A 22,162-nucleotide genomic window follows, 5' to 3' on the forward strand; every position below is an offset into this window, starting at 1 on the left:
GACAGATACAGATTCAAGGAGTCAAAGAACAGGTGTAGCAAGGCAGTGAGAGAGGCTAAAGGACTGTACTCTGAGAGACTACAACACCAACTGTCAGCTAACGACTATGCTTCTGTCTGGAGAGAGCTCAGGCATATCACCAACTACAGTACAAGCCCAGAGCCCCCCACTCCATTAATGACTCTCGCCTGGCCAATGACCTTAACGAGTTCTGCTGTCGCTTGGAAAGACAACGCGCCTTTCCTGACCCACCCCTGCCCACCCCAGAGCCCCACCCTCCCCCACCCCACAACAGGGACAACTCATTCCATTCAGGAGGGAGAAGTTAACAGACAGGAAGTGGCAGAACCCCTGCAAAGCCGCTGGGCCGGACTCTGTCTCTCCAGCCAACCTCAAGCACCGTGTTGACCAGCTGTCTCCGGTGTTAATCACGTCTCTGACTCCCGGTCCATCAACACTGGATCTCCTCAGGGCTGCGTCCTTTCCCCTCTGTTCTTCTCCCTGTACACCAACAGCTGCACTTCCAGTCATCAGTCCATCTAACTCCTGAAGTTTGCGGATGACACCACCCTCATTGGGGCTCATCACTGGTGAGGATGAGTCTGGGAAGCTGACAACCCGGTGACCTGGTGCAGCCAGAACAACTTGGAGCTCAATGCTCTTAAGACAGTGGAGATGGTTGTGGACTTAAGGAAGAGTCCAGCCCCACTCACCCCCATCACCCTGTGTGACTCCCCAGTCAACACTGTGGAGTTCTGCCGCTTCCTGGGCACCATCCTCTCCAAGGACCTCTAGTGGGAACTGAACATCAGCTCCCTCACCAAGAAAGCACAGCAGAGGATGTACTTCCTGAGGCAGCTGAAGAAGTTCAACCTGCCAAAGACAATGATGGTGCGCTTCTACACAACCATCATTGAGTCCATACTCACCTGCTCCATCACCATCTGGTACGACTGGCAGACTGCAGTGTACCATCCGCGCTGCTGAGAAGGTGATCGGCTGCAATCTGCCATCCCTCGAGGACCTGCACGCCTCTAAGGACCCTGAGGCGAGCAAGGAAGGTTGTGGCCAACTCCTCCCACTCTGGACACACACTGTTCCAGCCACTCCCCTCCGACAGGAAGCTGCGGTCCATCAGGACCAAAACCTCACGCCATAAGAACAGTTTCTTCCCATCCACAGCTGGCCTCATCAACAAGGCCCCAAACTGGCACTAACAAATAAAGTGCTAAGCATTAAATTAACGCTCCTCTGTCACTTTACTGCATACAGTCCTACTGCACTCTTTTATTTTTACTTTATACTTTATATTGTACAGTTTTGTCAGTATTTAGTTGTAATTTTTTTACATTCTAACATTTTTACATTCTAAAATGTTTATAATGTATACTTAAGGACTGCACACACGTTTTTAAGATTATTATATTTTTATTATATCTTTACTGTATGCACCTGCGCACCAAAGTAAATTTGTTGTTTGTGTACACTTATTTGGCAATAAAACTTCATTCTGATTCTGAAGAGCAACATGAAAAGTAAGGAGATGGGGGGGGGGGGGGGGGGGGAGACATGCATGAAATGGCCCAGGCTGAATTTGAACCCGGGCCCCTTGTTGTAACCTACCGTAAGCTACCAGGGCCCCCCATGCCAAGCCTATTTAACCTCCGTTCCAAGTCGAAACCAGATTCCCCAACAACCTCGACATCTGAAGTATACACAACTGCACCACAGAAATTGATGGCTGGATAACCCCCCTTCTCTCCCCCCCCCCTCCTCCTCCCCACAGGAGCCCGGTGGGAACCACACGCCGCCCCAGCTCTCCCCGTCCCTCAACCAGGCGGCGTACACGGCGGCAGGGATCCCCGGGGGCTCGCTAGACGTGCAGCACCTCATCATGCAAGCGGACGCACGCCGGCGCCAGCGCAGCAACGACAACTACTTTGAGGACGTGCCGCGCTCCAAGCTGGAGCGGCAGATGGCCCAAGTCAGCATGGTGAGACTGCGGGAGGTGGAGATCACCAGAGGGAGGGAGGAACGAATGGGGGGAGATGGGAGGGGATTAAGGGAGGGAGAGAAGTGAAGAGTGAGGAAAGAAGAGAAAGATGGATGATGAGTGGATGGATAAATAGAGGGGATAAGGGATGGAGGGAGAGAGAGAAGTGAGGGGGGAAGGAGGAGAGCTGAGAGAGAGGAGGATGATGGAACGAGGCATGTGCTCAGCTGGGCCATAATAAAAACAGGAAAATAATTAGAATCAAATTGAGTGAAATAGATGTTCGCTCTACTAGTTTAAAAGTCAGTGAGGTCAGTTGTGGAAGAAGGGAGAGAGGGATGAAGGATGGAGGGACGCAGATGGCCAGGAAAGAGGCGAGGAAAACAGAAAATGAACTTGATGCAAAAGATACTCGCCAAAGGATATATTGTAGTGGGGGTGGGGTTCTATTCAAATGTTATGGTATTAGGTTAAGGTATGAGGAATTTTACTTTTGGGGTGGGATTGTAACCTTTAAAAGCCTTTGTGGATACTTCAGTTCGAGATAAGCCTTTGGTGTAACAAATTAGTAAAACCGACAAATGGATATTTTAAACACACCAGACAATATGTAGTGCATAGTACCCAAAACCCTGATAAAAGCTTTTAATAATACAATTAACATTGCTACTAAAAATACAAACTTGGTCTCTAACCTCCAAAGCAAACTAGTTAAACAGAATGCACAAGTCTTGTGTTTGTTCCTTTTGATTATACAATGGTATATTATATTCAAGATATACTGTATATTTCAGTGCATTACTATGCATTGGTAATTCACTTTATATTATACTGACCCCCATTTGGGAAGGGGGTAGTACGTATTTATTAGTTTTTGATATTACAGTGCATCCGGAAAGTATTCACAGCCCCTCACTTTTTGTTATGTTACAGCCGTATTCCCAAAATGCCTTACATTCATTTTTTTCTCTCAAAATTCTACACACAATACCCTATATTGATAATGTGAAAAAAGGTTTGGGAATTTTTTTGCAACGCTATAAAAATACATTTAAAATATCACATGTACATAAGTAAGTCATATTAGTATTGCACAGACTTGCAAGTATTCACAGCAAGTCTGTGCCACTTAAGGACATTCACAGAGTTGTCCGGAAGCTACTCCTTGTTATCTTGGCTGTGTGCTTGGGGTCGTTGTCCTGTTGGAAGATTAAACTTCGCCCCAGAGCGCTCTGCAGCAGGTTTTCATCAAGGATGTGTCTGTACATTGCTGCATTCATCTTTCCCTCGATCCTGACTTGTCTCCCAGTTCCTGCCGCTGAAAAAAATCCCCACACCATGATGCTGCCACCACCATGCTTCACTGTAGGGATGGTATGGATGGCGGCCAACTCTAGGAAGAGTCCTGGTGGTTCCAAACTTCTCCCATTTACGGAATATGGAGACACTGTGCTCATTGGGACCTTCAATGCTGCTGAACGTTTTCTGTACCCTTTCCCAGATCTGTGCCTCGATACAATCCTGACTCGGAGGTCTGCATACAATTCCTTGAACTTCATGACTTGGTTTGTGCTCTGACATGCACTGTTAACTGTGGGACCTTATATAGATAGGTGTGTGCCTTTCCAAATCATGTACAACCAACTGAATTTACCACAGGTGGACTTGTGAAGTTGCAGAAACATCTCAAGGATGATCAGTGGAAACAGGATGCACCTGAGCACAATTTTGAGTGTCATGGCAAAGGCTGCGAATACTTATGTACATGTGATTTTTTCGTAAACTTTTTATTTTTATAGCTTTGCAAAAATTTCCCAAAACCTTTTTTTAGTTTATTAATATGGGGTATTGTGTGTAGAATTTTCTGGAAAATTCATACAAAACGTGGGAAAAGTGAAGCGCTGTGAATACTTTCCGGATACATTTCTGTGTTTTTATGATTATTGGGTGTTATGCATATATTGATGTGGTCCGTTTCTTAGTGCTGTTAGCTTGGTGTTTAGTGTGTATTGTGTGACCCCCTCAAAAATTAGATGATTCATTCAAGGGTCTTATCCTAATAACATTTCAAACAAACCTCTCTGCCAAGCGCCAAAACAGAACCACAATTTTTGTCCATGACCAATGAATGCCAGCAGGGACTCTTAGCGAGAAGCGTAATAGTTCACCTTCCAACCAAAGTATGATGGTGCATCACTTAACCTTTCTGCCCAAAATCCAAAAGTGGCCGAGGCATCTGTTAAAGCAGCTGCACTCCTTTGATCTGCCTCGATAACAGTCCGGAGAGTGTGTGTGTGTGTTTGAATCACCTTGCTTATCGGAGCCGACACACACACATACAGATTACATTCTGTATACCCCACTGACTTCTTCAAGTGTGTTCGTGTCAAAATGTTCATTTGTTATGAAAGAGGCAGGAAACAAGGTAACAGGAAGGAGTCTAATTATGGATATAATCTTTCTTTTCTCAGTTTTCTCCCCATTTTCTTTCATCCTCCATCATTCTCTCTCCATTCACTCCCCATCCTACCCTCCTTTAACTATGTCACTGCATTCTTACTATTCCTCCTTTGCCCTCTCTTTCACTCCCACTCTTCTTTCCTCTACTTTTTTTTCTGCACTGATGCAAACAATATCCCTTGATGTCACTTCCTGTCTGCTACGTCCACCCCTAGCTATTTGCACACTGTCATTATCTCACATCAAGCGTGCGTACCTCATCTCCACGCCGATCAGGATTATGTACTGTACAAGAGCAAACAAACCGTTTGTCAACAAACCGATAAATAAATAAATACTCCAAGCAGCGTGCCAACACTGGAGAGTGCACCACAGGAAATAATACCCTTCCCAGTCAATCAGCGCCATTCATCTTTGTCCTGGTCATTATGAAATATAAATAGAGAATGAATAGGGTCTGTAGGCTGCTGATACATTACTTACCATTGGGTTTTGAGTTTGGAAGCTTCCAGATAGAAGCTGTTTTTTGCACCTTCCAAAAATGACTGACTACATCAGAACTGATTTTGTGTCCTGAAGATTAGATTAGCATCACCTTTTTCAGTTCCGATATTCAGTCAAATGTTTGTGCGTGCATAAGTAGATACCGTGTTTTTAAATTCTACATCCAACCATTAATCTTGCTAAGGATCTTTTTTTGTAGAACAGTATTACAGTGAAATCAAATCCAATTTCAGTTATGCAGCGCTTTTAGGAATATGTGTTAAAGCTTTACAGATGGCCAGTATCTTACCTAAACCCTCAGAATAGACCTCTATTCAGGATTCACAACCTTTCAATGTGAAAAGCAGTTTTGAAATCAAAGATAAAGATGACACTTTTAAGTGTTAAAATATACAGTTAGCGTTACACTAAATTAAATTAAAACAACACTACATTTACATTTAGTCATTTAGCAGACGCTCTTATCCAGAGCGACTTACAGTAAGTACAGGGACATTCCCCCGAGGCAAGTAGGGTGAAGTGCCTTGCCCAAGGACACAACGTCAGTTTGCATGACCGGGAATCGAACTGGCAACCTTCGGATAACTAGCCCGATTCCCTCACCGCTCAGCCACCTGACTCCCTGAGCACCTGACTCCCACTACACAGCTTTTCCTGACATGTTTTTCGCATTACGGTTTTTCAAGCCTTATTACGTTTTCTCTGTTAACCCTCGTGCTGCCTTCGGGTCACATGACCCAAAGGTTCATAACGAACCATCATTGTGTTTACCCAATTTTACCCAATACAAAACCAAATAAAAATACTTTTCTTTTAACCTTCGCAATGTGGGGGGTCTGAGACAGCCCGACGGTTAAAAGAAAATGCTTCACTTTGTTTTTGTATGCGGTAAAGTTGTCGCAATACGACGGTGGGTCACAATGACTGATGGGTCAGAACGACCCGAGGAGAACACAAGGGTTAAGCCAAGCAACCTGCCTGTGACATCACAAACATTGCAACCTTCGGGGCAACAGACATGTCAGATGTACAAGCACATCTGACATGCTGAATGTGTCAGCCCTCAATATGCTTGGCTTAATGTCACGCATCAAGTTGTTTACTGTTTACTGTAACCATGTATGTTCCCTGGCTCGTGTCTGATGTTACCACTGGTTGTTTGTTCCAGCAAGGGGAGTGGTGCGAGCCAATCACGTTGCGTCCGCCCAATGAGGCGACCTCGTCCACTCCAGTGCAGTACTGGCAGCATCACCCAGAAAAGCTCATCTTCCAGTCGTGTGACTACGAAGCTTACGTGAGTCTCAGCTGCCTTGCACGTTGTGCGTGTGTGTGTCTAGGTGCAAATGTGTGTGAGACGGTATGTACTATACTGTATAATAACCATGTATAAATAAATGCTTGTGTGTGTGTGAGTGCATTAAGCAACATCACTTTTTTTATGAAACCTACTGTAGGGGAAAGGGCCTCACAACAAGGGTGCCACACACACACTCTCTCTCTACCAGAGCTCTCAACACCACCACCCTAACCTTGGAAATGTGGCATGTTTGTCACAGTTCTGGTACCTGAAACTATGCTATCAACAGCAATGAAGAGTACAACTATAATCAATCGTAACGCCCTGTCCTTCCCCATGGTGGCCATTTTAGCCTCCTCCATTATATAAAGGAAGTTGTGTAACCATGGATACAGCAATGTACTTTTGATTGGTTTATGCTGGACAAGCATGAAGCAGATTGCTGTGCAGATGTAACTGATGAATCACTATTGCAGATAGATAACCGTGAATAGGCTATTGGTCTCAGAGTGAGGGAGATAAGAAAATAGTGCATAGATTATGATTAGATTCCAACATGCATGCTCTCCGAAGATTAAGAACTCCACAAGGCATCTAGTGTAAGATGAATGGAGGAGAAATAGAGGGTGATATGGAAAAATTCTAGCGGCACTGTGCAGATTTGAATAGTCAAGAGATGGCGGTTACAATAAATTTATTTTGCTTATACAGATCATGATTTAACAAAGTACTTTGTGATCAGTCATAACGAAGGAGGTGCTAGCCACAGGTCGTTTGCCAGAGTGATACAGAACAACCCCAAAACCCTGCCTTATATAAACTTTAGATCAAATGGTTATTCTGAACTCTGTGATTGGTCAGCACTGCTCAGTGACAGTGACTTCATATCAAGTTCCCACGGTTCTTTATTGTGGCCTCTCTCCCCAAACCAGTAGATAGTAAAACCACAGGGGTTCACCAGTCAAATGGTCAACTGTCCTTTGTGTGGGCCACTTCAAACAAGTCTACAGGAAGGGTCAGAGCAGCAGATCACAATAACAATACAGTTGAATCCACATTTGTCTCCAGACCAACTGTCTCTTCCTCCCCAGGTGACAAGAACTCTCTCAGGTCACCCAGACTTCCCGTCTCCTAGTTATAAAACTGCAAATGGCATCTCTACCAAATGTAGTTGACTCTTAATCAACTTTAGACTTCCGTTAAAACACATTCCTCATATATGAAACACACACATTATAACTGTATTCCAAAATTTCCATGACAAGGGATAGAGTGAGGAAGAGTGGGATAGAGGCAAATAAAGAGAGGGAGGCCACCAGTCATAGAGTCACATAGTCATAATGAGTCCAAAAGTGAGATCCTGCAAGATAACATGGAGTGGATGAGAGATGAAGAATGAAAGAGAGCCTCTCCAAAGCTGATAATGATCAATGCCATCCATCCATCATCTGCCGCTTTTCCGGGGGTCGGGTCGCGGGGGCAGCAACCTAAGCATGATCAATGCCTTTTATGACAAAAACCTCTGGCAACACTGACAAACCTCATCATGACATCTTGACTAAACCTCTGAAATCACCCTCGAGTCACTATGACTCGTTCCTGCAGACAATACAGTGACGTTATGTTGCATTGCTCCATTTAAACCTGACAACCCTCAGACATAATTATTGGTAGCATCATTCATGAAACCATAGACAGTTTCTTAATTGAACAAAACTATCAAAACTACACATTCAACATTTGCGAGTCGTTTATTGTTTTTCATTTTTTTATGTCGTCATTTCAGATATTACTTTATTAAACTCTCCAACATAAATCCAATGTGGGCTATAGGCTAAATTAACTCAAAAACCATATCCTTATGTCACATTTTTGGCTTTATTAGAAGTTAACTAATAAAGCACTCTTATCACTAAACAATATTTGAGTATTTGAGGCAATTCCATTATGATTCTTCACAATCCTCGCAATTGTTACCTTTTGTCACGGTGTGTGGTGGGGTAGGACCCAAACGCGGGAGAGTAGGCAGACATAGTAACTAAAAGGTTTATTCTTGTAACAGGAACAGACAGGGTACTCACGGTAACAGGGGTAAGAACAAGACACAGACTGGACACAAAACAGGAACCTAAATACACTGAACCAAACAAGACACAGGTGGACACAATGAAACTAACGAGAACTGAAACCACTGAACGTAACAAAGGTGAAGACAATGACAGACACAGGGAAACACTAGGGCAGGGCAAAAACAAAAACAGAGTGGCACGGATGTGGCCGTGACACCTTTGCTTAAATTCATATGCAGTAGAAGTTGTAGACCATTTCAACTGGGGGGGGGGGGCAATCTGGGGCCAGTTGTACTGTTTGAGGGGCCAGTTACATTAAACATTTTTGTCATATTGTTTTCTTCATTGCTTTGCAGGCAAAATACCGTGTTCATAATTATTCCACAATTTATTTGCATTTCCCTAACATTTTAACATTTGCATTACATAATCAGTATTAGTCACATTAACTTCATTCTACGGTTTATGTGGTTTCTCGCAGAAAGAACATGATCGCAAAAATGTTGTTCAAAAAACGTTCAGACTTTTAGGCGGCCCTAAAGGGAGTCCAAGCTCGTTGTCACAGGGGCACACAAAACCCACAACCCCAGGACCGCCCCTGTACTACCGTACGGTAGTATGAACTTTAACAGTGGTTGATGTTACCACCGCCTGTTCGCACAATTGCGTTACTAGCATTACATCAACGTCAGGTTGGTGGTGGTGTCTACTAGACAAAAACAAAACCAACGCTCAAGAATAATAATAGAGACGAACAGATGCACAGAACGGGTGACCGGAGGTCGATAATGTTGTTACAATGTTTTCCGTATTACCTAAGGCTCTCCCCTGACGACTCCGTAACATTATTACTAGAGCCAGACAAGGCAATAATGGGTGGAGACGGCCTCGCTAAAACCACCGGACTACCCTCGCTCACCTCAGCACCACTGCTGAGTGCATCTGTAGGATGCTAACTGTAACTATGGAGTGCGCTAGAGATATTAATCAAATTCAGAGTACAAGGTTGATGCGTTTGGCAACCCAATGGTTCCCATTGGGTTGCTCTTGCCTCTTGGGAAGGTTAATTTATTTAATTTGCCAAAAGCACACAGACACTGGAAACTTAATCAAGACACTGTAAATATAAAGTCATCTGAGATGCACATTAAGTCTTCAAATAAAACCTCTTATGGAATTTGAGCATGTATGTCAGGGGTTTGCCCAACAGACAGTAAATCTTACATCCATTTAGTGCCCCTGTGTTCTCATAAACAGTGTCCCCCACAAGTGCAGGTGTCCAGCTTAATTACTTTCCTCCTATCCCCCAGTTTTTCCAGACACCATGTTCTTCTGGGGGGGGGGGGGCTGCTTTGCCAAAGGCACCAGACCTACACACAGTTTACAAGTATCCACACACACTTCAGACAGGAAGTGATGTCAGTGAGAAGTAGGCTTTGTAGCAACCTTTTGTTTTGTGGACGATTGACTTAATGAGTCATGTTGACTTGTAATCAGCATGTTATTTCCCTTGGTAATTCAATCCAATTCAATACTGATGAGTCATTTAATGGACCTGTCAGACATTTTGCCCCTGTTGAACCACAAGGCAGCTGTCATGGGCCAAGTACAAAACTGTGAGGCAATTGGCCGTGAGTGAATATGCAAATCTAACTTCCAATGAATCAGAAATGTGCAATTCCGTCTGTTTGATCTATTTCTATTCAGTTCTTTTTTTTGTCTTGGTTTCACAGTATCTAGGCTCCATGTTGGTGAAGGAACTGAGAGGGACGGAATCAACACAGGACGCCTGTTCCAAGATGAGGGTAGGACATTTGCACAACATCAACCTAAACGTGTCCAACTTTATTAGCAAGACAGCACATGTTTTAAACATAAGCTGTATAATAGCACGATAACAACGAATGTCCCAATGCAACACAAACATTCATACAATTTTCCTTGAATTCTTTGTAAATATATGAGCTCTGTATTGTAGTACTCCAAGTAAGGTTGTATCTATCAGTTTTGCATAGCCTACCTACCTCCAACTACAAAGTCGCCTCAAATCCACTTTAACTTTTGCAGTTCTCCAAGTGCTTGTGGAGGTGGATTACAGCACGTTATTGAGCAGGAGAGAGAAGGATTTGAAGAAGCTGGATATTCAATCTCTGCATTGGTTCACCTTCTCGCTCACTCTCTCTCTCTTTTCTTGCTCACCGTCTCGCGTTTGCACATTGATTCTTGGTTGCTGTCCTCCTATGTCTCTCTCTCTCCACCTCCCTCCCTCCGTCTCAGTGACAGTGCTGCAGTGTGCCAGAGATGATGATAATAATCATGTATTGACAATCCCTCCATCAGTTACACATTCATCTTTGTTTACTTCTCTGTTGTATCAGATGGCATCCGACGCAAATTACAGACATCTTTCCTTTCTTTCTCTTTACTCTTTCTTTCTCAGTCTGTTCCTCCCACCTGTGTACCTTTCCATACATGCTGTGAGATTAAAATATACCTGAATTCACTTAATTTTTTTGAACAGCTATTCTTAGAAACCGACGACCTGTTGGGGAATTGTTGGTCAAACGCGCACACACACACGCACACACAATCCCTTGCTCCCCTTGCACTTTATTTCAGCCTCCCCCAGTTTTAGTCTCCCCCTTTTTCTTCTGTCCTCATTTCTCTCTCCTTTCTGTCCCCCACTGTTTCTCTTCTTTCTCCTCCCCAGAGACAGGGGTGTGGGGGAAGGGTGGAGATGGAAAAAAGGAATTATGATGTGCTTCTTTGAGCAAATGAGACACTTGACAGATAGTTAGAGATGATTTACTGATACAAAATTACGTAAAACAACTGCATACATCTACTCATCTAACCTACAACAAGAAGGGAAAAAGAAGAAATTAGAAAGAAATACTAAAATGCAATGGGAGCCAGAAGTGTGTCATACAGCCATACCATACAATACAACCCAGTACAATACAGTACAGACAACATACTGTGGATGATAGAGCTTCATCTTGGGTCAGAGTGGCAACTTTGTATTTTTTCCCCAAAGGGCACCAAATGACCTTTAGAACCTTTACGATCGTTTGAACTGATTTACTATAGGTACTGAGGGTTATTAAGGGTGAAGTCATGTATAGACACCATGCTGATTTCATCTTGTCTAGTCTCCCTCTCTTCCTCTCTCTCTCTCTCTCTCTAGATCAATTTATAGCTGAAAGCTGGACTGTGTGTTGGTCTTAGTGGAGTGGAGTTGTATAAGTCTAACTGCAAAATCCAATACAAAAAAATGTCTCTCTCATGCTCTCTTTCTCTCTCACACACACTCTGTTTCTCCACTCTCATAGAAATCAACAGAACAGATGAAAAAGGTTCCAACCATTGTCCTCTCTGTCTCCTACAAGGGGGTCAAGTTCATCGATGCCACAAACAAGGTGAGAGAAAACCTGTTACTTTCAAACATCACTATTCATTTATGTCTGACATTTGTGTCATATCCTATAGCTATTCTTCATCACCAAATAAGAAACAAAACGGTTCTTAGAAATCCCCCCCCAAAAAACTTGCTGTAGGTTTGGGTAAGAGAATCAACCTTGTATCTCGCAAATCCAACTTTCTCCGTAGAACATCATTGCAGAGCACGAGATCCGCAACATCTCGTGTGCTGCTCAGGACCCTGAAGACCTGTCCACATTCGCCTACATCACCAAAGACCTCAAGTCCAGCCACCATTACTGCCACGTCTTCACCGCCTTCGACGTGGTGAGCTTCAATGCCAGCGCTGCCCTGGGGCTTTCCCACAGCCAAAATGTGCCGTTCCTACTCCCCAGTTTGGTCATATTTTAACTGTATAAAGTGTGTGTGTGTGTGTGTGTGTGCGTTAGAACCTGGCGTACGAGATTATCTTGACCCTGGGCCAGGCATTTGAGGTGGCATACCAGCTGGCCCTCCAGGCTAGGAAGAGTGGCCACGGCTCGTCCACGCTGCCAGAGAGCTTTGACAACAAGCCCAACAAGCCCATCCCCAAGCCCCGTGCCAACGTCCGCAAGTCTGTGAGTGACCTCACACACATGCCCTCTTAACCCTCTCTGTGACCTCTCACCTTTACTCGACAACATTCATGACTATTTCAGTTTTTATTTATTTCACCCATATTATTAATTTACCCATACCCACTCACTGTACTCTTACATTGTTTCATCTATACCAGATTTATTTATTTATTTGGTTGTTGTGCGGTATGACCGTGTGCAGTTTGGCCTTATGTTTTTTCAAGATTGGCTTTGGGGTGTGTGCATGCATCGACAAAACCAGGCAGACTCCGCAGACTTTCTGTAGTGTTTACTGATAGTTAATGAGGATAACAAGTGTGTGTTTGTGTAAGGTTGGTGAGGTTTTGCTTGTTTGTGTGTGCTTTGTGATGCATGCGCATGTGTGTGCACCATGTTTTCCCGGACACTCAGAGGTTGTAGCAGAGGTGGTAGGTGGCTGTTTGATGAGTAAACGGAGCGCTCCATCTTCCCGTCCCTGCAGTCTCCTACACTGCTGGGTGATGGATGAGGTCTGTTTGTATAGGGCGCTCCAAAGAGTGCAGTGTCTGTGTGTTACACCCTTCCTGAGTCACAACCCTGTGTGTGTGTGTGTGTGTGGGTGCGTTAGTTACGTTTACAGTGTGTGCTTCTCCACATTGGTGTCCCTTTTGGCGTTGTGTAAGTGTGAAACCTTAATCCCCACCAGCTTTTTTAGGGCCCGGACTTACTCCCCAGCCACAGTGTCTGTCTGTCAACCTGTTCACCCCCGCAACCTCCCCTGAACTCCCTGGAGCTTGAAAGTTCAGTAGAAATTCAACCACAGCATGCATATTTTTGTAAATTAACACATAAGGTTAACACCAAGTTTTAAGACAGCAGAGGCTCTGGGTGTGTCTTTTTAAAGTAACTTTTTAATACACCCTCTGTAGCATTTTCCCAGCAGACTTTAGCATTTTTACCCATGCCATCACCGTACTTTGGACACTGACAGATGTTTTCCGGTTTCCAGTAAATCACATCAGGAGTAACAATGGTCAGAACAGAAAGAAGACTGTATCAAACATTCTTCTGACTGCAGAGCAGCATATCAAACAGTCACCACAAAGTAGCCATACCTAAACATGGGCAGGAGTTCTATTCATCGATGGCATGTATTGTAAAGTATCACCTGCTGTTGCTTCGGGGCTGGGGGGGCTTGTGAAGAGTTACAGCTCTCTCTCACAGATGTGCACACGCACACATGCACACACAAGATTTACAGTGCCACACCAAATGACGTCTTAGTTTAGTGACTCAGCTGACAAAAATATAGACAGCTAGAAAGAGACACTAGCGGCTGTCCCCATGTCATTGGAGGAAGTGTTAGGTGTTATATAGAGGAGAGAGGGAGAATGGTGGTCCATTCCCTCTCTCTCATTATTTATTCCTGTATTCAATTATTGTGTTTTGCCCGCGTTGAAGACGCTTCAGTCACATGGCATCGTTCCTGAACTACCCAGTGCTTTCTGGGTGTGGTTGACCGTCATCTTTGTCTACTGTAACCACACGTACAGTGTGTGTGTACTCGTACTGTACCACGTGTGTGGTCAGTAGGCGCGCCGCCTCCCCACCATCTCCCCACTGTGCGTGCGAGCCTACGTGTGTGTGCTGTAGTTAATGGTCTGTGTTGTGCTGCGGGCTGGGAATAGCATGCCGCCGGCTCCTCCTCCTCATTCTTTCATTCTCCGTAACTCCGAGTTCCTCTTTCGCGCCATCATAAGCATCTGCGTATGCGCCTACCTGCACGCCAGTGTGTTAATTAGGCGTTGCCATGGTGTTCCAGTGTTCTGCTGTGGGCTTGGATGTGAGTGTCTCTTCAGCATGCCGTTGTTGTGAGGTAACTCTTCTTACCCTGGCCATATCGCTGTGTGCTCTTTATGGGTGTTGCCAGGATCGCTACCTTGCCATCGGCATTGTGTTGCTCTGGTGTTTTGGTATCCCCATCCCCCACGTTATAACCATGGTTACATTGCTGCTCCTTAATTATATCTCCTTAAAAGTATCTGTGCAGTGGTTTTTTGCCCGGTGTGTTGCCATGGTGTTTATGGGGGGGGGGGGGGGGGTCGCCGTCACAGAGCCGATGTCCTATGACCTCTCTGTGACCTCTGTGTCTCCGCTCCCCTATAGGTCATGCCCCCCACTAGCCGTTGGTCGCTGGGCCACATATACACCCCCCACCGGCCTCCTCTCCACCCACCTCCTCCCTCCCGACTCCTCCTCCTCCATCATCCTCACCAAGCTCTGTTTCAGGTCTTCTTCCCCTCGCTCTTCTTCCTCCTCTGTTCCCCTCTGTTCTGTGAGTCGGCGTTCCTGAGGTTTTATTGTGCTCACATTTTCTTTTCTTTTTTGTGACTCTGAATCCCTTGACTTAGTTGGTTTAGTTTCCCATCTGCTCTGATGTCTGTGTTTGCCTCTCACTGCCCTTCTGCGCACAATTGTTTATTGTCCTGATGTAGTTGGTTTTAGAGGGAACTTTTTGGTATCTTGGTGTTTTGGTATCTTGGAGTGTGTGTGTGACACAGTTACACACACACACCTGGAGTCTTCTACTGCAGTAATACTAGATTAAACCCAGTGTCCATCCCTGAGTCGAAATGTGTGTGTGTGTTTGTTCACAGCCAGGAACACTCCCCTCCCCCAATCATCTTTGAGTCGAACAAGAACAAACTAATTGAATTGTAGGAAAGCACCCTCAGCAACGAGAAGGAGCATTTTGATTGGCCTGACAACCATTGTTGTCAAGGTAGATCCTACCCTAATGTAAGACAGTGGAAGAAAGCTTTTATTTTGTGTGGCTTGGAGGGAATTAATGGATAGTTTAGTTGTTTTTGTCTCAAGATAATATCTACAGACAAACGTGTGCAAGAGACAATTATACTCACTGATAGTATAAAAAAAGAGAAAACATTCTCTGTGAGTGTGTGTGTCACTTTCTTAAAATACCCTTGCTATTTCAAGGCTAGGGTTAGAATCAGTGTTGTAGAATTGCAATTAGGGTTAAGAGTTAAGGATAGTTTTATGCTTAGGGTTGGAGCTAGGGTTAAGTTTAGGTTTACTATTTGTGGAGGAAATTGGGATTTCCTGTGTATTTTTTTACATTTATTTACATTTATTCATTTAGCAGATGCTTTTATCCAAAGCAACTTCCAAGAGAGAGCTTTACAAAAAGTCAGTAGGTCAATGATCATAAACAACGATATAGCCCCAAAAACATTGCGGGAAGCCAAAACATGAAGCATACATTCAGAAAAGCAAATAAGTGCCAATGGGAAGAAACATAAGAGTATTTAGTTAAACAAATGACAAATTAAACAACATGAACCTCACAAGTGCAAGAGTGTACCTGTAGGAAGGCAAGCAACAATAACATAATTTACAGCGTATAATGTTATTCACTAATAAATATAACTAGTCATTGGATACTAGTTAGTATGTTCTCATGTGAGTTTACTATTGATAAGAGTTGATGTCTTCGTCAGGTTGAATAGATGTTCAGGGTCCGGAGAAAGTACTGGGTAAACGTCCGTTGTGATGACGACGGGGAGAGCTCCACCTATGATCTCTCTCTGCCCTGAGAGTGATCATAGGCTGAGAGCTGTGAATCTCTTTCTCTGTGACAGTTGTAACACCATTACTGCCTGACTGTCACTATCTATGTGTATTTTCTTGCTGTGCCTTATAAAAGATCCGGCCTTCAGAGCTGAGAGAGACATGATTGAGACCTAAGCCTGGTGTTTGTCAGAGGTCTGGTTTTCTCTCCAAATCTGCAGATTGCTAAATACTGATACAAATCCAACTTAGTTACTCCGTTAATGAAGAGACGGACAAAACACTTTCTTTATCAGGTTCAAGTAAGGTTTTTAGAGTTAAGGTTAGGTTTGGGGTTTAGGGAAAACAGGATTTTAAAGTGGACTGAATTCAGAGTCCCTGCAAGGATAGCTGTATACAATGTGTGTGTGTGTGTATGTGTGTGTAAGTCTATATACCCATCCGCTCACCTGCCTCCTGTACCACTCCCTCTCTTTCTCTGATAAAGAAATCTGTTACTTTTCCTAATTCCTTGTTGTCGTTCTGTAACTTTCTCTCTTGCTCTTTCTCTCTTTCCTCCTCACCCTCCGTCCCCCTCCTCTTCCCCCCAGATGGAACAGCCGTCTATGGACCAGAAGGGTCACGCCAATGTGCCGTGGATTGTGGAGCCAGGCCAGGAGGCCAAGCGTGGCGTCAACACCAAGTACGAGACAACTATTTTCTAACGTAGGCCCGCCTTTGTCCGCTCCTGTGTGTGTGTGCCTTTCAGAAAGTGCCCACTGGCACGTCCTCCACCCCCCCCCACCCCCCCACCCCCTAAGCCGATGGAGCCGCGGGGTCGGGGGGCCACTGGCCAATGCACGCATTCCGTGGTGTGACCTCACCGGGCCGAGGGAATCTCCAGCCCCTAACGCCGTTTGCTCGGCCCGCTGCATGATGACGTTTGGCGCTGCAATCTCGCTCTCTCTTTCTCTCACACACATCCTTACTCACTCCCTCTCTTGGCCCGTCCTCCACAGCCCCTCCCTCTACCTTGATCCTCACTGTAGAGGCGGAGCATGAACTCTGACACTTTTGGGGCGTCGCGGAACCCGCTCAGTTGTTACCTGTGGGGGGTCTGTAGTTTTTCCAGTTTTTCCACATTCAAACACCTACTCTTTGTTGGTTTGTTGCTCAATCAGTCCTCTACTCTTTTTTCCTCCTCTTGATAGGGAATGCAATTCTTTGGTTGTCTTGCTCATCTTTTTTCTCCTCCTCCTCTTGCTGCTGTGTTCTTTCACCCCTTGCTTTTCTCTTTCTCGACGCCCCCTCGACAACCTGAATGAAAACCGAAACCATAATGCTGCTAAGATCCCCATCCTTAACAGTCTTTTTTGTCATTAGATCAAAGCCAATTCATGTTGTTTGGGGGGGATGCTTTGCCAAAACTGGCAACTGGATGAAAGTAAAAGGCAAAAACAGTAAATAGTTGGCGAGGAGAATGGACAACTAGAGATGTAGCAAAATTTTACTTTTCAAAAAGTCAAGTGTCAGAATTGTTTGTCAGACTCTTCGAGTTTTGATTTTTACAACAGATTATATTTTGAAACATGGTGAAACATTTTTGCTAACAATTGTTTGATTTACCAGAGGCTGCTTGACCACTGACGCAAAAAGAAAAAGGTCTTCAGTTTTTGAGTTGTTTTCTCTTTTTTTAAATCACACCTGTAGTATATAATTAGCTTAAATCAGTTATTTTATCCATAACTATTGTTTTTTATATGAAAAAGAAGATCCTAATGGTTTAGCTTGAAAGGGGGCCATTTTGGATTGATGAGGAAAGGGGCCAGGAGAGGCGGGTTTGAGGACTCTGGATAAGTGATGTGATCTCATTCACAGGGCAATGCCGGATGCTCATGTCTATTACTGTGGAATGCAAAGAATGTAGCCAGCCCTAAACATGGACCCTATCACACATACATTGCAAAAAGGACTACAAAATATGGACCCTGTTGCTCTCAGTGTCAAGGGATGGACATGGATCTGGGGTGTTTAAGGTTGACTACAGAATGAGGACATTCATCGTTCATTTGTAAGGACACTACAAAAAAAAATTGTCACAGGACTGTCTATCCACACACACCTAAATGACTGCCGACATACACAAGTTGATCTGCTCTGAATGTACACTTTCACAAAAGCAGCCGCAACTTCGACAAGCCCACAGCCCTGGATCAACAGCTCTCCATACAGGGAGGCACGACCTCTGACCTATCAAAGGATGTTCCGCTCTCCTTGCAGATACCGTGAGGACGAGCCTTTGTCCTCTCAAAGCATCATTGGGCATGTCTGTATTTGAATGAGCATGGATTTAGAGGACTTCTGGTTTGCTCTTTTCTCCCTTGTTTCATTTTGTTTATGGTCAATAATACAATACGGATATGCACAAATACTAACGAAATGTGATTGGACCAGCCACGATGGACTGCCATGCAACGGCTGACATCAGTTTGGGCCAGCATATTGGTTGGCCATCCACTGTCGAAAAAATACTGGTATCTCCAGATGTTTTAATGTTTAAAATGAGAGTATTATATTGCCATTCTTATTATTATTATTATTATTGTGCAATTCTTGTCTACTGTTGTCTTAATGTTACATTATTTTTATATAATATGCTGAGATGAAAAACCTCAAGACTTGAGAATGATCAGTCCTTAAATAATTACATTAAAAAAATAGAATTCTATTTAGAGTGTGAATGTTTCAGATGGCTTGACTCAAGTCGCGTGTCAGGTTAACCCTCCATTGTTTTTCATGGGGCTCAACTATAACTACAAGCAGATGTAATATTTTATTGCGGTATTACTGTATTATTTGGATAAAGCGTAGTCCAACTATATAAATGTAAATAGATATTTTGCCAACTCATTGTTCATACATGTAATGTAGTCAAAGGAAAAAAATAAGGAAAAAATAAAGATTTGCAGTACATCGCACTGGAAACAAGGTACCAAAATATTAAAGGTCAGATTTGAAAATAAATTGTTAGATTATAAAGGTTGTATGGGGGGGGGGGGGTAGGGGGTTACATCACTGCTGACTAACTACATGTACATAGGCTTGGGCTTCCAGCACAAAGATTTTTTGTAATGGTCATAATTTATATCCTTGTAAAGCACATGGAATAAACACGACTTGTAAAACCATTATTCATCAGTGATTTCTTCATTTATGCTTTCTAAAATTCTAGTCTTCTAGGGGAAGGAGGCAATAGTATTCAAATGTTGCCTGATAAAAATCCAGTAGCTAAATCACATGAAATGACCCAACTCATCCAGTTCAAAATACTTTAACTTCAGAGGTCTTGTAATATCTCAAATACAATTTCTAAACATTTTATGCTACACTGTTCTTATTTTGTCTTTAGTAGATATCTATTGATGGTTATGCATCCAAGACAATCCTATCGATCTTAGAATGAGACTCTCTACCATGATACAGGTCAAAGGCAAGTTGAGTCAAATCAATGATTGCCATTATCTTCTAATCTTATTCAAACTCAATACATCACAAGCCACATAGGAATTCAATCTGCGTTTTAGAGGGAAATGTCTGTGTCAATTTCTATCGATCTAGGATAGGATTCCAGTTAATCACTATACATGGGCTTTGATATTAGCTTTGCTATTATTTACTCCTATATTACATTCCAACTACTGTAGAGTGGCATTATTGTATTATAAAACTGTTAGAATAGGCCCATTTCAAGCCAAGGCTGCATGCACATTTATTTCAGTTCCATCTGGAAGTATCAGAAGAGCAAACATGAGCAAACCACCAGGCCTGCCAATTCCAGCAGTTGAGTCAGGATATTGAATTAAGATCAAGGTTAGAGTCTGAAAACTCTGAATTGCACTGCCCTGGGTTGTATACATGGGTACAGTGTTCAAATACAGTACAGTAGTGCTTGATAATTCTACCTGTTGAGTTTAACTATTGAGTTAGGGTTAGCTGTTCTTAAATACCGCCCTTCCCTATACACTTGTGAAACAGTGTTACTGTTTAGATACACTATCATTACATTTACATTACATTTAGTAATTTAGCAGACGCTCTTATCCAGAGCGACTTACAGTAAGTACAGGGACATTACCCTGAGGAAAGTAGGGTGAAGTGCCTTGCTAAATGACACAACGTCATTTAGCACGCCTGGGAATCGAACCGGTAACCTTCTGATTAATAGCCCGATTCCCTAACCGCTCTGCCATCTGACTCCTTCAGGTGTCATTCATTCAAAACATACTTTTCACACAAGCTCACCTTCATTTGCACAGCTTCAAGAACAGGAAGGTATGTTTTAGATTCTCGTTATCCTTCAGCTCAAACTCCAGCCGGCGATGGACGGATGCTCTTCCTGAGAAGAAAGAAACCTGAAACAGCAGGCAGGTGAGATTTAAACCCGCAAACTGGAGATGGGATGAACACCCCCAAGAAGCAAGGCTGGAACTGTATCTCTAGAGACATCCCCACAGATAAAACATTTGTTTAGGGGCCAAGAAAAAAATCCTCTTGCCATCAATTTAGCAAGTGGTGGACCAAACCCAAGTTACAGGACTTAGATAAGGTCTTGACAGATTTGTATCCATATTTGTCAGATTTAGGGACAAGGCGACAAGCCATTACAGCCTTCAACTAATCCCAGGGAAAAACACTCCCTTATAATCTTTACCGGCTGAGTATACAATATAAAACTAGATGGTTTACTCTATAATTTTATTGGGTACATACCATTTTAGATTTGATACTTTTGTCACTTTATATACTCTATATGGAAATTGTTTATTGAGCATCTATAGACTACCAACAAATGTGAATATACTATGGACACACCTACATGTAACAAAGTTGTTAAGTATACTAAATGGGAAGAATAGGCCAATTGATCAGAAGAAACTAGATGGGAACAAGAGGTAGCAGTAGTACTCCAACATGTATTATTATTTTTTACTTTAAGTCAAAGCAACGGTCTTACATGCATAACGGTCTTACACTCTAATAACATCCGTGATTACAAATTGGATCACACAGAAACATATATTCTATATATATAACATATATATATAGAAACAATATTCATAAATGTTGGTTCCAGATAAATTCGGTTATACAAAAATCACCACCAATGGTGATGCTAGAATCAGTCTGTTACCAATCCAATATGAAACAAGGGAATATAGTTCGTCCTCAAGATGAAGGTTCCAAATCTCCCAGCTTTATCCTCGTGGGTTGGCTCGCCATCCAATTCAAAGTATCCCAACAAAAAAAACTGACCTAGATGTGTAGCAAGGCCAGAGTATACAAATCAATTGACATTTTGCTATAAATGTTGTCTTCCTTCAAACAAAATTACTTAAATAACATTAACCTTCAACCATTTTAGCCAGAGTGAAACCTGTAACACAATGCCTATGCTAACCAACATTATATTGGCAATGAGCTATGCGCCAAAGCCATGTCTCCATGAGATGAGAAATAAAAGCTAGCGCCTACTTTGAGCAGGCTCTTTAGAAATTTGACCCCTATATAACATTCTGAACTGACCAACTACATTTCACTACTAAACCTTGTATAAAATTTTAATAAAGAGCGAACTTGTACGTGCATTTTGTGATATTCATGCTAGCATCATAGTACAACGAGTGAAGCTTACCAAGACGGTCAAAAGTAGGGTTGCCACCTTCAATACAGTAAAATAAGGGACGCCTGCCGCCGCGGAGGGGGGGGGGGGGGGCATGATGACGTGCCAGTGGTGGTAAATCACAACTTAACATGAACATCACGAACATGATAACATCAGTGGACCAGAAGTAGTAGTGTGCAGTATTTGAGCATGTCAAGCCTACTTCCTTTTATAAGTGTACTTCTTATTACGCGGGGGGGTATACGGAACTGCCTGCGCCATTCTTTCAAATCGACTCTCCGCCAAGAGACCGGCCTTACTCTGACTCGTGACCCTTAACCCTTGTGTTATCTTCGGGTCATTCTGACCCATCAGCCGTGTGACCCACCGTCGTATTGCGACAAATTTACCTCATACAAAAACAAAGTGAAGCATTTTCTTTTAACCGTTGGGCTGTCGCAGACCCCCCACATTGCAAAGGTTAAAAGAAAATTATTTTTATTTGTTTTTGTATTGGGTAAAACTGGGTAAACACAACGATGGTTCGTTATGAACCTTTGGGTCATGTGACCCGAAGGCAGCACAAGGGTTAAA

The 22,162-nt window shown here is 43.3% G+C and overlaps 1 protein-coding gene across 1 annotated transcript in view; it reads left to right on the forward strand.

Annotated features, from left to right (window-relative positions):
- The window catches only part of anks1b (ankyrin repeat and sterile alpha motif domain containing 1B), a 227,704-nt gene extending 208,610 nt beyond the window's left edge, over positions 1-19,094 (forward strand). Inside the window, 8 exon segments of the mRNA XM_062482750.1 lie at positions 1,787-1,993; positions 6,126-6,251; positions 10,057-10,128; positions 11,656-11,742; positions 11,933-12,070; positions 12,193-12,360; positions 16,518-16,609; positions 17,785-19,094. Coding sequence (XP_062338734.1) covers positions 1,787-1,993; positions 6,126-6,251; positions 10,057-10,128; positions 11,656-11,742; positions 11,933-12,070; positions 12,193-12,360; positions 16,518-16,609; positions 17,785-17,833 — 939 coding nt within the window. The 3' untranslated portion in view covers positions 17,834-19,094.
- Positions 19,095-22,162: the final 3,068 nt, after the last annotated feature.

Source organism: Osmerus eperlanus, chromosome 17, assembly GCF_963692335.1.
Source record: "Osmerus eperlanus chromosome 17, fOsmEpe2.1, whole genome shotgun sequence".
NCBI lineage: Eukaryota > Metazoa > Chordata > Actinopteri > Osmeriformes > Osmeridae > Osmerus > Osmerus eperlanus.